Source organism: Salvelinus alpinus, chromosome 2 (assembly GCF_045679555.1).
Source record: "Salvelinus alpinus chromosome 2, SLU_Salpinus.1, whole genome shotgun sequence".
Taxonomy (NCBI): Eukaryota; Metazoa; Chordata; class Actinopteri; order Salmoniformes; family Salmonidae; genus Salvelinus; species Salvelinus alpinus.
The window spans coordinates 56428438-56446786 of record NC_092087.1 but is presented as its reverse complement, the minus strand read 5'-3'; the positions used below and the strand labels follow the sequence as shown (position 1 = coordinate 56446786).

At 44.4% G+C, this 18349-nt stretch overlaps 1 protein-coding gene across 4 annotated transcripts in view; it reads right to left on the bottom strand.

The window, feature by feature from the left end:
- LOC139565345 (protein CBFA2T2-like) overlaps positions 1–18349 on the bottom strand; it is a 50590-nt gene that overhangs the window by 14352 nt on the left and 17889 nt on the right. The window contains exon 1 of one of the 4 annotated variants that reach the window (XM_071385588.1): positions 4596–4770. The exons of 2 other annotated variants lie outside the window; for them this stretch is intronic. In XM_071385588.1, the coding sequence (XP_071241689.1) occupies positions 4596–4665 (70 nt within the window). In that variant the 5' untranslated portion in view covers positions 4666–4770. Of the gene's footprint in view, positions 1–1688; positions 2000–4595; positions 4771–18349 lie in introns of those variants that run through there. One more of the 4 variants, XM_071385619.1, reaches the window with a different exon arrangement.

The following is an 18349-nucleotide window of genomic DNA, read 5'->3' as shown; positions in this document are numbered from 1 at the left end:
ACAGAGCCATTTGGGCTTCCGTCACACACACACACACACTCCGTGCCAGCACGTCACAGGGAGCCGCATGGCGCACACTCACTCCCAGGTTCCAACGCTCCACAGAATCCTTATGGTCAGGAAATGAGGATGACGTCTCAATAGCACAATCCACGGGACGTATAACTTAATAATAATAATATCTGTGCCAACACAATTAGTATGCATTATGCATTCTATTCAGGACTGATATGCAACCCAACCCTCCATTGCTTTCAAAATATTCATTTTTATTTCAGTTGATCCCCGACCTCTATGTACTGGTACGCCGTGTATATAGCCATGTTACGTTTACTCTTTATTGTTAATCACTGTGTATTTATTCCTCGTATCACTATTTCTCTCTATACGTTTATAAATAAAAAACATCTTTATCTTAACTCTGCATTGTTGGATAAGGATTCGTAAGTAAGCATTTCACTGTTTGTCTACACCTGTTGTTTACAAAGCATGTGACAAGTACAATTTGATTTGTGCTTCGCTTGAGTACATCCGCCTCAGGTCAGAAGAAGACAACGCTGTCTGGGTTCACGCTCTTCTCAAGAGGTCATTTCCCAGGATTTTTAAATAACATTTCTACCAGGACATAAAAAGGGAGACAGATTTCAGACACGGCCTCGGTCTCGGTCTTACCTACTACTTACTAAAACTTAAAATGCTTAATAGTAAGGACTTAAATATGGGTATTCGGACATGGCCAGTACTTGAGCAGACGGTGTATTACAAGAACGCTTTCTTATGAAGCCAATTTTGTAGCATGATTTACTACAGTACCCCACACAGCTCTAGCATCACGCACTAGTCAAATCAAAAACTGGGAAACCTTGGCTATGACAAAGGTCATCGAGAAGACAATGCATGGCACCGTTACAGATCATTTAAACGCAATGTTTACATTAGTGGGCCACAGCCGGACGACTTCATTTTTTTTTTGCCTGGCACCTGAGACCCCTACTACTGTCAGTCTGAAGGACACGTCAAGCAGCTGGCACGTCAGCCCAAACACACACACACACACACTATTAGGGTATAAAGAATATGGTCCAGCGGTAGCTCGGAAAGACACCTGTGTTTACCAGTCAATATTTGCCTTGTGCCAGAAGTTTGTCTAGCTGGCCTGAGTGCCACCTGTCACCATATCCCTGATATGGATAAAAAAAAAAAAAAGGATGACCATAGAGAGAACAACAACAAAGAAAATGAAAAGTAATGCTGTAGTGTACATAGAAATACAATCTAGAATGGCTTGACTTGAGGCCCATTCCATAGCTTCTATTTTTATGGGAATGTGAACATTCCCTGAAGTTGTTTCAAAGACCTGGTTTATTTAAAAATTATTTTTCGTGCAAAGGATAATACAATAGATTAGAATACACTGGAATAGATGGCTTTTAAATGTTCCCCTCCCTACTCAGAACACTCCCAGCAACATTATTGCTTGAGAAATTGCTCTTTGCTAAGAAGCCATTTTTGACTAGTGTAATTGAAAAAAAGTCACAGTAAGGTACTTAATTGTTACCATGAAATTATTACGGCTGCATTGGTCCTTTAATCTGCATACTATGTATTACTACTAAATCGTACTACATCCTGTTTAGTACAAACGTATACCATATGAAACAAATATCAACATTACTACTCATCCATACTGTGAAGGCGTCATCGAATTCGGAATCGCACTTGTTCAGAGCCAAAATCGTTGATTTTTGTCGAGAATTGTTCCTCTATTCTGATTATCAGCTGTCGAACACACGTGGGTGTGAAAAGACAATTATCTTCCTCGAGAGTGTGCAGCAAATTCTACTAGATGAAAAGCCGAAATGAGTATGACATCTGGGCATTTAAAATACTAATTTATCAAAATATTATTTAGGCCGACTAAAACTGAAAAAGAATTACAACCTTCAACGGCCTACTACGTAGGACGGAAGTACGCGTATTTGGACACAGCCTACCTCTTAAATCGTTCATGTTATTTTCTTATTCTATATAGATAGATATCTCCTGTGCACCAGGTGTCTCCAATCTCCCACTCTAATAAGCAATCTAACAGCTGTGGAGAGACTGTCACTCAGGGGGGGTAGATAGGTTTTGAGAAACAGATGAAGCAGTGAACTGGAATGGCCGACATCCTCCTTGCTGTGGTCTATTCCCTCATGGCCCGTAAAAGAGTCACTGCATTTAATAACTAGATCAAATGTGACACGTGTGTCTTGAGGGTAATTGCGTTATATTTGAGTGGGTAATCAGATGACAAATGCAGATGAAAGAAGAAAGTTGAAGTTTAATGTTTAATTGATAAGAGTGACTGAGATAGGAGTGTGGTAGAGAAATGTCAATTATATGTCATCAGATACGAAAGCTCTGAGTCTCATACTGGGATGAAGGCAAGGAAACAAGGATACAAGGAAGGAAATAAAGCATACTATAGAGTCTCCAAACTCCACTCTGGACCTTGAAAAAATGACCTTGAAAAAAAAACTGGCTTCATTGTTCCCCTCTAATCAGGGACTGATTTAGACCTGAGACACCAGGTGTGTACAATTAATTATCAAGTAGAACAGAAAACCAGCAGACTCCTGACCTCGTAGGGTAAGAGTTGAATACCCGTTATAGGGTGCCCCGAGCGGATTGAAAACATGCTTTGGTGATGAAATGTTACATCTTTGTTATAAAATATACTAAACAAAAATCAAAAAAATTAACATGCAACAATGAATGATTTTACTGAGTTACATGTCATATAAGGAAATCGGTTAATTGAAAAATTCATTAGGCCCTGATTTATGGGAATACAGATATGCATCTGTTGGTCACAGATACCTAAAAAAAAAAGAAAGGTAGGGCGTGGATCAGAAAAACCAGTCACTATCTGGTGTGACCACCATTTGCCTCATGCAGCGCGACACATCTCCTTCGCATAGAGTTGAACAGGCTGTTGATTGTGGCCTGTGGAATGTTGTCCCACTCGTCTTCAATGGCTGTGCAAAGTTGCTGGATATTGGCGGGAACTGGAACACGCTGTCGTGCACGTCGATCCAGAGCATCCCAAACATGCTCAATGGGTGACATGTCTGGTGAGTATACAGGCCATGGAAGAACTGGGACATTTTCATCTTCCAGGAATTGTTTACAGATCCTTGCGACATGGGTCCGTGCGTTATCATGCTGAAACATGAGGTGATGGCGGCGGATGATTGGCACGACAATGGGCCTCAGGATCTTGACAAGGTATCTCTGTGCATTCAAATTTCCATCGATATAATGCAATTGTGTTTGTTTTCCATAGCTTATTCCTGCCCATACCATAACCCCACAGCCACCATGGGGCACTCGGTTCCCAACGTTGACATCAGCAAACTGCTAGCCCACACAATGCCATACACGTGGTCAGAGGTTGTGAGGCCGGTTGGACGCACTGCCAAATTCTCTAAAACGACATTGGAGGTGGCTTATGGTAGAGAAATGAAAATGTAACTCTGGTGGACAATTCTGCAGTCCGCATGCCAATTGCACGCTCCCTCAGAATTGGAGACATGTGGCATTGAGTTGTGTGACAAAACTGCACATTTTAGAGTGGCCTTTTATTTTCCCCTGCACAAGGTGCACCTGTATAATGATCATGCTGTTTAATCAGCTTCTTGATATGCCACACCTGTCAGGTGGATAAATTATCTTGGCAAAGGAGAAATGCTCACTAACAGAGATGTAAACACATTTGTGCATAACATTTGAGAGACATAAGCTTTTTTGTGCGTATGGAACATTTCTGGGATCTTTCATTTCAGCTCATGAAACCAAACACTTTACATGTTGCGTTTATATTTTTGTTCATTGTACATTTTACCAAGACAAATATAATTATTTATGTTCTGAATCGTTCAGTGGGGTCTTTAACATATCATTATATCCCAAAAAACTAGATTCGTAACCTAATACATCTGATAATAAGCACCGAGCTCTGTTGACATGTTTCTTGTCACAACTTTTGAGGAACTTTTCCGTGGGTCGCAAAAAGCTAAATTAGCATGACATGAGCCGAATTAAACATAAAAGGCAATGAAATTAAAATGCTTGGTCCAGAACTCCATTGATATTTCATAGAAATATGCTTATTTTTGTGAGAAATATTAGAAAGAGGAATTAATAATTAGTATACTAAAATTGAGATCCAGCTTACCTCTATATTGTTTTGTGTCCTGCAGATTCGAGAAGAAAGATGAGTTGGGGAAAGTGAGCCTTAATTCTTGCACAGAATTTCTCTCTGGCCTCCATTGATTTAGTTATCCTAATTCTGACCATCCTACAAGGGTAAAAACTCCAATAACTTTTGAACAGATGATGATAGAGACAAGAGGTTTGGACCATTGTTTTCTTTTATAGGATTATATACATCATTAACATATTTGACCCATTGGTCAAAATGTATATTTATGGATCGACAACTCATAGCCATGTCTGACATGTATTGGGGTGCACAATCATAGCTTGATTTAAAAAGCAATAGAAGAATCTTAAAATGAATTCTAAAAAAATAAAACAAAAAATAAACTCACAAACAGCCAGTGCAGAGACTTTAAATCCGGTGTAATGTCTGCTCTCCGTCTTGTCTTGGTCAGTACCCATGCTGAAACATTCAGTGCACAACACATCAAGTCACAACTCTGGGATATTTCCTGGCGTGTGGCCATTCCGACCCACACATAGCCAAACGTTATGTTGTAAATCAAGGACACCTGACAGACAATGTGACAGTCCCACAACGACGACACCAATGTCTCAAACAACAAACGGAAAAGAGCTTCTGCATTTGAGTAAATAGTCAAAATGACTCGCCTTTCGCTTCACAAGCAAGTCACGTAGAGCGCTTCTAAATGACTAATTCTACTTGTGTTTATAGAAAGATACATTTCCATCAAAAGGCCTCGGTAGTTCTACGCTCTGAATGCTTAGAAATCCATATAAAAGAAATGACAAAACCCCCCAAAAAAGGACCATTGCACCCACCTAACTACCGCCCTCGCACTCCAACCGACAAAACTCTCAGGAGATAGATATATACATAGAGAGAGAGAATGAAAAAAAGAGATAGCGAGAGAAAGAGTTGGTCAAAAAGAGGACAAGAAGAGAAGGCTGCCCGCAAAGCCAAGGACACCAAAGGGTTAAGCTGTCGGCCCCTTAGCACCACCACCGCTACCATTGCTGCCTCAATCCCTCCAACCCCGGTCCCCCCCCCCCGCCATATGGATCTAATCGGGCAAGAGGCTGGCCAGCTGGGACCCCCAACAGTCACCTGTGATGGAGAAAGAGGAGACAGAAGGGCCTCAGCTCCCCCAGCCAAGGGGAGAGACACAATACTGTGTTCCAAGGGAAGGAGGAGGGAGAGAGGGATAGAGGGAGGAGGGGTAAAGACACGAGGCACTGAATGCAGCGGGGTGAGAGTGGACTTAAGGCTGGAAACAAAGCCTGCACCTGGTCTCTGCCCGTCCACACGCACTGACAATACAGCTCACATCTGTTACCCTCTCTGCCTTTCTCTAGCTCGGTCTGTCGCCCATACACACACAAACACATGCGCAAAAACACACAGCACAAACACACAAAAGCACACACGCAAAATAACACAGACATTTCACACAAACACCTGCGGTCGGGCCGAGCCATCCTCGTGTCCTCCACAGCTAAGCAACAGGTTTGAACAACTTCCCCCATGACAACTGGGTAAATAAAAGCTTAGGGCTTGCTCCTAAATCGGGGATATGTCTGTGTGTGTGAGTGTGTGGTGTCAGCTTTCTGATATGCGGGAGGCATACGCTGATAGCTCCATTCAGCTCATTTGAAGAAGAAAAAATAACTTTATTTATAGTCTTTGCCTCGACGGCGACAACTCCAACCTGCCAATGAAACATTTTATAGTAACCTACCTAGTGTCCAATCAACTGGGGTTGTTAAAATTATTAATTTACTACCTATGGACAGGTAAATAAAATCTAGAATATTCTGTGGGGCCTTGATCCAAGAAAGACTCAAATTAAGTCCTGCCTAACATTTCAGACAGCCAAACTGTATCCCAAACGGCTGCCTATTCCCTATATAGTGGAGCCCTATGGCCTCTGATCAAAACGAGTGCACTATTAAGGGAATGGGCAGCCATTTGGGACGTACCCCAAGTCTGTTGGACAAGCAACGTCGGGGAAAAGAAATTGGTCTACGCGTTAGAGGCGCCACAGAGGGGAAAAGGCCTCGAAACGGCCCGGCTGTGTGTTTGTCTTGGCTCGCCTTACATCTCCAGCCCGCAGCAAACTACATAGATGGACCCAGGCCCCACGTCAACAGGGTACCTTTGTGTGTGTTTGTGTGTGTGTCCGCGTGTGTGTGTCCCGAGTGCGTGTGAGTAAGTAACAGATGTGTCGTCGACGTGGGCCCATCGTGTTTCTCAGAGACGGAGGGATGGGAGAAAAGAGGAGGGGGAGGCTTCTCCTGACCGATCAGGGTGGGAGCACACTTTGGCCCCAACCCCCCCCCCAAAAAAAAATCCAGTCTATAACCTCGTCTCTCAGCAGTAATTACAAAAACACAAAACGGCTGTCCTGTCTGGTGCCTGTAAAAAATGAATGCGGGGATGGAATAGCACTTACTGGCACTGAACGACAGAGACACAGCAGAGAGAGAGGAGAATGAAAAACGAGAGAGCAAAAGCATAGGACTGTACGGTGGGAAAACGCCAGCTATAAAATAAAATAAAAAGTGGACCCGTGACAAAAAAAAGTGACATTGAATTCAAAAAGCAGGGAAAGAACGGGGCGATTGGGAGAGAGGACTCATAAATACTGTAGGGCCAGTGGGAAGGGAACGGCTTCCACGTGGAGATGAGATCAGAACTCTGGGTTTAAATGGCCCTCCATGTGTGTGACAGGGTGCATCCCATAAGGCTCTGGTCAAAGTAGGGCACTATATAGGAAATACGGTGCCTCTACACCCCCCCTGGACACTACTCAATCCCAATTGTTAAGAATGGCTGTGCCATTCTTCTATTTCACAGAGACAATGGGGGTTTGCCTTCATATTGTGCATTTTGGGTGTGTTTCCGTTCCACACAGAGTATTGTTGCATTTGATGAATGTATGAATCCAAATGGCTTCGGCCAACCTCTAGAAACCTGGTTAACGGATTTGATTGAATAAGGTCATTTTAAAATCTCTGTGGACTGCATCTTCATTTAACAAAACAAGTAATAGGGAAGTCTTCTGATATACTAGTATGTTGGACTCTGAAACAGAGCCACACACACACACAGTCTGCAACCAATGGCTCGATTGTCACTTTTTGACTGGGAGTATCATCCATTTCAGAGTGGCACAACACACACCTGTGTCACTGAGTGCCGCTGGGTGCAATCTGTCTGTCTTTCTGTAGAGGCTAGTACCAGGTGTGGGGTCAGTCACCACGTGAGTGGGAAACTCATACAAAATTCGGTGAACACACCTGTGCAAAACAAAATGCTTGTCCAAAAGCCAAAGATCACACACACCGGATGAAGTGACATAACCCCTATTCCCATCCTTCATCCATCCCCATACCAGCAGCACTCCTTCTCATTGCCCTGTAGATGATCTGCTTATAGGGTTACAGCCCTTCTCACCTCTCCGTGCCAAATTGATTTGCTTGCAAACAATCATCCGAGTCCCCACCACCCTGATGTCTCTTTCAACTCCAGCTGCGCCCATGAAAAACGACCGCCGACAATTACACGACACATAAAAAAAACGGGGAAGCGGCGCGAGTAGTGTTGTCGTCCATTCGGATTTTACCTCAACTTTCTGCCGCCACTTTTGATTGACGATCCGGCTCGCAAAAAAACACACCGATAAAACTCCCTTGACACGGCGCACGGTCGTAAATCAGAGAGTGGTGGGTGCTTTTGAGTTCTTCCGTCTTTGGAAGGGTCAGACAAACCGGCTCCTATTCATTACGAACCGCCTGACATTCCACTTAACCTGCTGGCCTGGACAGCACTCGTTTTTTATCATGTCGGACATGGACAGTCAGAGAGGCAGCTCCGAGGCAAAAGTGTGTGACACTAGTCTACTATAGCAGGCACAGGCAGCGTTAGTCTGATTAAGCAGCCTGTAAAACCAAATTAGTTGGTATATACAGCCTGAAACTAATGACTGCAAAATCCCGGAAAGTATCCTTACAAGCCAGAATGTTTAATAAAATTACATGTAAAGTAGGCGACTAAACTTGGCGTCTGAGTTGAGTGTCCACTAGTGTGCCCAGCGGACTGGAGCCCCAACGTTACATAAAATAAAATTATCAAAAACAACTTATTTCAGAACCCAATGAATAGCCTGCAATGACACAGAACAACGTTGTGTGTAATTCCTCAAGTCTGCACACACATCGTCGCCGCTCAACTCCATCGTAAATGGCGGAGCGGAGTTTAATCGGCTACATTTAAACTTAAAGCGGCAATGTATAGAGGGTATGAAGCTTCACAGTTGTGAAGCTTCCAGAGGTCTGCAGAGGCCAAATCAAGTACCATACAGCATTTGTTTTTTACATTGCATAGGCTCGGTATAGTTCCACATTGACATGATTGGTTAACGGAAGACGGAAGGGGCGGTACGTTCTGTATAAACCTGCTCTGTGAGGTGCTTGTGTGCAATAACTCAAATTGCCTTTTGCACTCCTTCCAAACAGCGTGATAAAAAATTTAAAAAAAGGGGGTAAAGTCTACAAAACTTGGTGCACTCTGTTCATAACAGATTCTAGTTTTGGGAACAAATGTTGAATCGATGATAACATTTGCAGAATGTAGGCCAAAATCCATCTTGTTCCATCTTCTCCCACTGCCCGCCAGTGGGCTTCCTCTCACTAACATATTTGGTAGTAAGAGGAAACGCCAACCGGATGCTTCACATTTATACATCTAGTGAAATATCTTTCTCATTGTTCTATCTGTGGCTCTACTCTGCTCCCTGAAGTACAATAAGTATGAATGCCCTGACTTCTGAAGAGGCCGCATTGCAGTAAATGCTGTACGGCCAATGAAGACTCCATATTGACCATGCTTCTAGCTTTCCTCGGTTGTCTGTGCGGTTTGTCCTTCAGCTGCTCATAATTTGAGTCAAAAATATCCACAGGATAGTAATGTTAACCCCACTTAGAGTCGGTAGGTAGCTTATATGGTTTGCTTTGGCACCAAGGTAAACGTTAGTTTTATATTGGATAGGCCTATTTGGTTCTCTCATCAATAGCTATTGAACCAAGCATGCCATGACAATGAAAATATTCTGAGTCAGGGGAATATGGAGAACAATCCATACCTTAAAATATATATATATGTATATCTTTAGATGTTTTTGAAGATTGAAAACTTGAACATACCATTTTCATTAATACATTCCTGTAGTTATGTCTAAAATAAGAGTACGTTTAAATCTGGCTTGTATAGGGACCATTTCCATGATTTTGCAGGCATTAGTTTCAGGATGTGTACATACCAATTCATTGTGTATTACAGCCTGATTGAACAAACTAAGGCAGTGTTGTTCATACAATTGGATGCAGGCTTTCAACAGGAACGAGAGAGGCTAGTAAGACAAGCGTGTTTGAGACCAGGTGCAAGGAGGGAGGATTAATATGCACAGCTCCACCAAGGCAAACAGGAGGTCAATCAAAGCCAGATGTTCAATACGCCACAGGCCGTGTTTAACGCATTAATAAGCCTTGGGTTTTCACGACGCAGATTATGACGGTGGAATACTTGCACGTAGACAGAGGGAAAAACAACAGAAGATGAGTAATAAAAGTGATAAATAGTCAGATATGGGAAATGTTCGGAGTATACCCGCTGAACTCAAAATGTTCTAAGTTGTTAAATGGTTGGGAGCAAGCCAGGAGAATGGCCCTGGAGTATGTGTGTAAAGCATTGCAGTGTAATGTTGGACTTATAACCTACTGTCTTGCATTGACGTGGAGCCTACAGGCCTCTTCACATGCAATGTAGGCTTATCCTTACCCAATTTATTTGCCAATTTACTTGATTCATGAATTAGCTTTCAAGAGTCCACTAATAGCCTAATATTCTCTCTGCAACTTCAACATGAAACCCGTGACCTAAGGAATGAGGGTGGAGTGAATAAAAATACACACATGGAGACATAACTATTTCCACATTCATGCAATGCCCCATTAATCATCAGCCAGCCATATGTGCCCATTTCCCAGGTGTGTGCCAGAGTAGGCCCATGTATGTACTAATCCACTGGGGTTGAGCTATGGGTTAAGGCGTCCTCATACTACGTTCTGTTTGCGTCTAGCAGAACTCGGCTAGGCGTAACCGAACGTCTGTGCTCGCATACTCCCGATAAGACCTTCGCATGCAAAATGAGAAAAAAAATGACTTGTTTGTCCCAACAAACAAGCAACAAAATAGCCACAGTACAGTTCAAATAAAATGTGATTTGTTGCACGCGCCGAATTCAACAGGTGTAGCCCTTACAGTGAAATGCTTACTTACAAGCCCTTAACCAACAATGCTTTCAGAAGAAAAACATTAAGTAAAAAATATAAGTAAAATAATTCAACAGCGGCAGTAAAATAACAATAGCGAGGCTATATAAAGGGGGTACCAGTATAGAGTCAATGTGCGGGGGCACCGGTTAGTCGAGGTAATATGTACATGTAGGTAGAGTTAAAGTGACCACGCATGGATGATAAACAGAGAGTAGCAGCAGTAAAAGAGGGGTCTGGGTAGCCCTTTGATTAGCTGTTCAGGATTCTTATGGCTTGGGGGTAGAAGCTGTTAAGAAGCCTTTTGGACCAAGACTTGGTGCTCCGGTACCACTTGCCGTGCGATAGCAGAGAGAACAGTCTATGACTAGGGTGGCTGGAGTCTTTGACAATTTTTAAGGCCTTCCTCTGAGACCACCTGTTATAGAGGTCCTGGATGGCGGGAAGCTTGGCCCCAGTGAGGTACTGACCATACGCACTACCCTCTGTAGTGCCTTGCTGTCGAAGGCCGAGCAGTTGCCATACCAGGCAGTGATGCAACCAGTCAGGATGCTCTCGATGGTGCAACTGTACCCATGCCAAATCTTTTCAATCTCCTGAGGGGGAAATAGGCTTTGTCGTGCCCTCTTCACGACTGTCTTAGTGTGTTTGGACCATGATAGTTTGTTGGTGATGTGGACACCAAGGAACTTGAAGCTCTCAACCTGCTCCATTGCAGCTCCGTTGATGAGAATGGGGGCGTGCTAGGTCCTCCTTTTCCTGTCACCTACAATCATCTCCTTTGTCTTAATCACGTTGAGGGAGAGGTTGTTATCCTGGAACCAAACGGCCAGGTCTCTGAACTCCTCCATATAGGCTGTCTCATCGCTGTTGGTGTCATCGGCAAACTTGATGAAGGTGTTGGAGTCATGCCTGGCCATGCAGTCATGAGTGAACAGGGAGTACAAGAGGGGACTGAGCACCCACCCCTGATGGCCCCCTGTGTTGAGGATCAGCATGGCGGATGTGTTGTTACCTATCCTTACCACTTGGGGGCGGCCCATCAGGAAGTCCAGGATCCAGTTGCAGAGGGAGGTGTTTAGTCCCAGGGTCCCTATCTTAGTGATGAGCTTTGAGGGCACTATGGCATGAATAGCATTCTCACATAGGTATTCATTTTGTCCAGGAGGGAAAGGGCAGTGTTGAGTGCAACAGAGATTGCATCAGCTGTGGATCTGTTGGGGCGGTATGCAAATTGGAGTGGGTCTAGGGTGTCTGGGATAATGGTATTGATGTGAGCCATGACCAGCCTTTCAAAGCACTTCATGGCTACAGATGTGAATGCTATGTGTCGGTAGTCATTTAGGCAGGTTACCTTAGTGTTCTTGGGCACGGGGACCGTGGTGGTCTGTTTGAAACATGTTGCCATTACAGACTCAGTCAGGGACAGTTTGAAAATGTCAGTGAAGACACTTGCCAGTTGGTCAGCGCATGCTCAGAGTACACGTCTGCCTTGTGAAAGTTGACCTGTTTAGAGGTCTTACTCACATCGGCTACGGAGAGAGTGATCACAGTCGTCCGGGAACAGCTGATGCTCTCAAGCGAGAGCCCTGCCACATCCGATAAGCGTCGGAGCCGGTGTAGTACGATTAAATTTTTGTCCTGCATTGACGCTTTGCCTGTTTTTGGTTCGCCGGAGGGCATAGGGACGATGTCATGTCATGGATGGCGATGTCATCGATGCACTTATGAAGCCAGTGACCAATGTGGTGTCCTCCTCAATGTCAGAATTTTTTATTTATTTAACTAGGCAAGTCAGTTAAGAACAAATTCTTATTTACAATGACAGCCTACCCCGGCCAAACCCGGACAACGCTGGGCAAATTGTACACCGCCCTATGGGACTCCCAATCACAGCCGGATGTGATGCAGCCTGGATCCGAACCAGGGACTGCAGTGACCCCTATTGCACTGAGATGCAGTGCCTTAGACTGCTGCGCCACTCGGAAGCCCAGAACATATTCCAGTCTGTGCTAGCAAAACAGTCCTGTAGCTTAGCATCTGCTTCCTCTGACCATTTTCTTATTGACCGAATCACTGGTGCTTCCTGCTTTAGTTTGTTTGTAAGCAGGAATCAGGAGGTTAGAATTATGGTCAGATTTACCAAATGGAGGGCGAGGGAGAGCTTTGTACGCGTCTCTGTGTGTGGAGAAAAGGTGATCTAGAGTTTTTTTCCCCTCTGGTTGCACATTTAACATGCTGGTAGAAAATAGATCAAACGGATTTGAGTTTTCCTGCATTCAAGTCCCCGGCCACTAGGAGCGCCGCCTCTGGATGAGCATTTTCCTGTTTACTTATGGCCGTATATAGCTCATTGAGTGCGGCCCTAGTGCCAGCATCGGTTTGTGGTGGTATGTAGACAGCTACGAAAAATACAGATAAACTCTTGGTAAATAGTGTGGTCTACAGCATATCATGAGATACTCTACCTCAGGCAAGCAAAACCTTGAGACTTCCTTATATTTCGTGCACCAGCTGTTGTTGAGAAATATACATAGACCGCCACCCCTTGTCTTACCAGAGGCCGCTGTTCTATCCCGCCAGCTGTATGTTATTCATGTCGTTCGTTCAGCCACGACTCGGTGAAATATAAGATATTCGTTTTTAATATCCCGTTGGTAGGATATATGTGATCGTAGTTCATCTATTTTATTATCAATTGATTGTATGTTGGCTAATAGGACACTATGGTAAAGGTAGATTACCCTCTTGGCAACGGATCCTAACAAAGCACCCGGATCTTCATCCACGATACCTCCGTCTCTTTCTCCTGCAGATGACGGTGATGACGGCCTTGTCAGGCGTCTGAAGTAAATCCTTCCCGTCTGACTCGTTGAAGAAAAAGTATTCCTCCAGTACGGGGTGAGTAATCACTGTCCTGACATCTAGAAGCTATTTCCGGTCATAAGACACAGTGGCAGAAACATTATGTGCAAAATAACTTACAAATAACGCGAAAAAACATACAAAATTGCACAATTGGTTACGGGATCGTAAAACAGCAGCCATCTCCTTCGGCGCCATTCTAGCGCAGTTCCTCAAAATAGTCTGAATTAATTTAAGATAAATCAAGAAATCTGTAAATCATTTTGTCGTTTTTGCCGGGGAGGCCTTTGTCGCTTCATTTTTCATCAGGCTAAGATGTTTGGTGCAAACTAACTTCTACTTGCCTCAAGGACAAATGTAGTGTAAACAAACAGCCGGAAAAAATCTCTGCCGAACTCCAAAACAAACTAAAACATCACAAAATGTCATCATAATATACAGTATGTGCGAACAGGCGCGCCAAGTTTCGACTGGATAGCATGCGACAGGCTTTAGTCAGTCCTAATGTTGGAGCTCCACTGCCTTTGCCAGAGAGAGAGATAAGGACAACAAAGGGACCAGCTGTGCTTAGAACAATGGAGAAAATTTGTGTGGGGGGGGGTGCTGGGGATGGGTGTATATGCATTTGTGTGTTTCAGTGCAGTTGTGTTACGGCTGTGAAGATACCAGTATCGCAATATTATTTTTATAGCAAAAATGAAAACACGAAGCAGATCAGGCTCTTTGGTCCTTTCAAAACCTGCTGTATGTAAAATATTGTGTGCTATAGCTTGATAAATAAATCAAATGTGACTCTGGATGACAACATAATGATGTTTTCCTAAAGTAGTTATATCCGCTTCTTATTTTGTTTCCTTGCCATGCTACTAACGAGTATCGCGATACTGGTATCGTCCCGGCCCTGATTGTGTGTGGGTGTTCCACACAGTGTGTGTGCACATGATTGTGCGTTTCTAAGAGCGTGTCTGTGCGCAAGATTGTGTGTTCCTACTTGGGTGTGTGGGGAGTGCAATACTGTTTTTCTATGCTCTATACTACCTACATTCGGGGGCCCAAAGCGGGGGTGCGTCTCGCTTCTCTGTACAGTCAGTCGCAGGTCCATACCTCACGGCTTAGGAGAGGAAAATAGACAATAGGACAGAGAAGACCGCAGAGAGTTTGTTTGCGCGCCATAATTAAATACATACTTGGTAATGTGAAACAGAAACCTGGGAGTGGAACAGAGGAGGCTAGCGGCAGGAGCTATGGGAGGACATGCTCATTGGGACGGCTGGAATGGAATAAATGGAACAAAAATCAAGCACATCAAACAAATGGCAACCACATGTTTGACTCCGTTCCATTAATCCCATTCCAGCCATTACAATGAACCCGCCCTCTTATAGTTCCTCCCACCAGCCTCCTTTGGAAGGGAGGCATGTGCTGACTTGAGAGGAAGGGGGGGGGGGGAGTAGGAGGGAGGGAGGGAAGGAGAGTGAGGAAGGTAAAGGAGGAAGAGAGAAAGGAGAGGGATCAATAGGAAGGGAAAGAAAGAAGAGAGAGAGAACCGTGAGAAAGGAGAGGATAGAGTATGGAGAGTGCAATAGTAAGAAAGACAGAAAACGGGGCTACAGTACGAAACATATGAAAAAGAGAGCGGGGGGGGGTTCAACAAAAGGGGAGCGAGAGGAGAGTGGATAGTGTAGAGAGGGTAAGGGAGAAAAAGGGGGAGGAGAGACAGAAGTGTTTGTGTTGGATGGTGGCTGTCGTACAGCCTGTGAGGTGGGCCTGAGCCAACACACACACACACACACTCTGTAGAGGTCACGGATGATAGATAGATCAGAGAGAGGGAGAGAGAAAAACAGATATAGAGAGAGAGAGAGAGGTGTACCTCTGGCAGTCTGTGGGCCCTGAGCATGGTTCTGATTGAGGTCATGCATGGGGAAAGGGAAAAGAACACACCAAACAATCTCCTTTAAAGGGATACTGTGTGATGTAGGTTGTTTATCTACTCAGACAAACTCACGAAGACCATTTTTGTCTCTTTGTGCAGTTTATTGAAGTTAGCATATCGTTAGCCTAGCACAATAGCTGGAAGTATTTTACCTTTATTTAAAATCGGCATGTCAGCTAAGACGGCCTAGGAACAGTGGGTTAACTGCCATGTTCAGGGGCGGAACGACAGATTTTTACCTTGTCAGCTCGGGATTTGATCTTGCAACCTTTCGGTTACTAGTCCAACGCTCTAACCACTAGGCTACCTGCCGTCCCATAAAGTATCCCGTTACAGTAGCCGGCTCCTCTCAAAAGCAGGGGCCTAGACAGATACAACATTGCGCCTGACTTGGTAAGTAGATAAAACAACCTAAATCTCCCTTTAACACAGCTTCTATCTACGAATCAACCTCTCACTTACACACACCGCGACAAAACAGTGTCTCCCTTGAAAGCAACTCCCTACCCACACAGAACCTAATATATACAAATCACACACACACGTACTTTCCCTTACACACAAACACAGAGAGGAGCAGGTTGAGAACTTCAAGTTCCTTGGTGTCCACATCACCAACAAACTATCAAGGTCCAAACACACTAAGACAGTTGTGAAGAGGGCACGACAAAGCCTATTCCACCTCAGGAGACTGAAAAGAATTGGCATGGGTCCTCAGATCCTAAAAAGGTTCTACAGCTGCACCATCGAGAGCATCCTGACGGGTTGCATCACTCCCTGTTGTGGCAACTGCTCAGCCTCCGACCGCAAGGCACTACAGAGGGTAGTGCGTACGGTCAGTACATCACTGGGGCCAAGCTTCCCGCCATCCAGGACCTCTATATCAGGCGGTGTCAGAGGAAGGCCCTAAAAATGTCAAAGACTCCGGCCACCTTAGTCATAGACTGTTCTCTCTGCTACCGCACGGCAAGTGGTACCGGAGCGCCACGTCTAGGTCCAAAAGACTTCTTAACAGCTTCTACCCCCAAGCCATAAGACTTCTGAACAGCCAATCAAAGGGCTACCCAGACCCCTCTTTTATGCTGCTGCTACTACTACTCTCTGTTTATTATCTATTTATGGTCACTTTAACTCTACCTACATGTACATATTACCTCGACTAACCGGTGCCCCCGCACATTGACTCTGTACTGGTACCCCCTGTATATAGCCTCACTGTTGCTATTGTTATTTTACTGCTGCTGTTTAATTATTTGTAACTTCTTTCACATTTTACTTATCTATTTTTTTACTTAACACGTTTTTTCTTCTTAACTTCTTAAAGCATTGCTGGTTGAGGGCTTGTAAGTAGGCATTTCACTGTAAGGTCTACTACACCTGTTGTATTCGACACGTGACAAATACAATTTGATTTGTACTCCCTACACACACAGAACCTAATATATACAAATCACACATACGTACTTTCTCTTACACACACACTACTTTTTCTTACACACACACACAACACTCAAAGGACCACAGACGATAGGGTTCACCAACCACCACTGACACTAAGGGCCATTTCTCAGGGGCTCAACATGCCGTTTAGCGCCGTCACTCCCCCCCCCCCCCCCCCCAAGACGGGAAACATATCTCTTCAAACCAGTACAGTGAACAAAGGCCTGCGGTTCTGGGTCACTGGGCTGGGGCACAAGGCATTACCCTGAGCAGTCCCCACCAGAGCCATAGGCTCCAAGCCAGACCTATGACTCTGACACTTCTCAAAAGAAGGGGGCCCTCATAGGACCTCAATGGAGAACTGGTTGGGGGGGGGGGCATTCACACACACTCATGAACTTACACGCTCATACACTTAAACACAGGCAATATCTTCCCCCCCACACCACACAAGCACTCTCTCTCATACACACACACACTAACTCCTCATATACATATAGACAGTTTGCTCTAAAATGGACATTTAGAGAGAGCAAATTGTTGTGATTGGGGCCTCTTCTGAGCACAAGATGACAGGTCATCGTCATCCCCACCTCACCCCTCTTCCTCCCCCAGGCTAGATATCACAGGCCTAATCACTGGAACTATTCAAGAGCTTCCTGCTCCGCAATGTTTGAAGCAGCTGCTTGGAACTTCTGTGTGTGTGTGTGTGTGTGTGTGTGTGTGTGTGTGTGTGTGTGTGTGTGTGTGTGTGTGTGTGTGTGTGTGTGTGTGTGTGTACCAAAGAGAGCGATGGAAAGAGGGAGGGGAAAATAAATGTAGCATTCTAAGGATTTTAATGCTGAGTGGACAAAGGTTAATGGTGTCGATGACTTCATGACAGTCTGATCTTTCTCATTCATCTCAGCAATTAATCACTAATAATTGGTATAGACTAGGTATGCATTCATACTTCATAGGTAAGAGAACGTAGGTGGATGAGTGTTTGAATGGATTTTTCAAAACTGTATTGTAAAAGTGTATCACAACTGTGTATCACACAGTTTTGTGATACAAAACTGTATCACAATATCCTAATATTTCTATATAAACCAAATGACAAATGATTCGACTTTGAAACTGTTGAAAATGCACGTGTGGAGACGGAAGAAAATGGGGGCCCATATCTTTCTCTCTCACACACACACGGCTCCTGCTGTCAGGGGTGTGACAATGTCCAGCCGGCCCCCAGACTCGAGACTTCATGGTTTGAGCCTGCCCAGTCCTATCTCCCTACAGGCATGGAGTCCTGCTCTACTTGGCTGAGACTTGCCAGGTCCCCTCTCTGTCTGTCTCTCTCTCTCTCTCCCTCCATTCCTCTCTCTCCATCCACTCCACCCCAGCAAACATAAATACACAGAGACGAGTCCATTCACTGTACCAATAAGACTAGCCTTCCCCTTCATTGTTTTACCTCAAAACATGCCCAGGCATCACCCTTTGATGCAGCAGAGCTCTTCTTGAAAAATATATAGCTTGCCCTACACTATAATACATGTACTAGGTATGTAC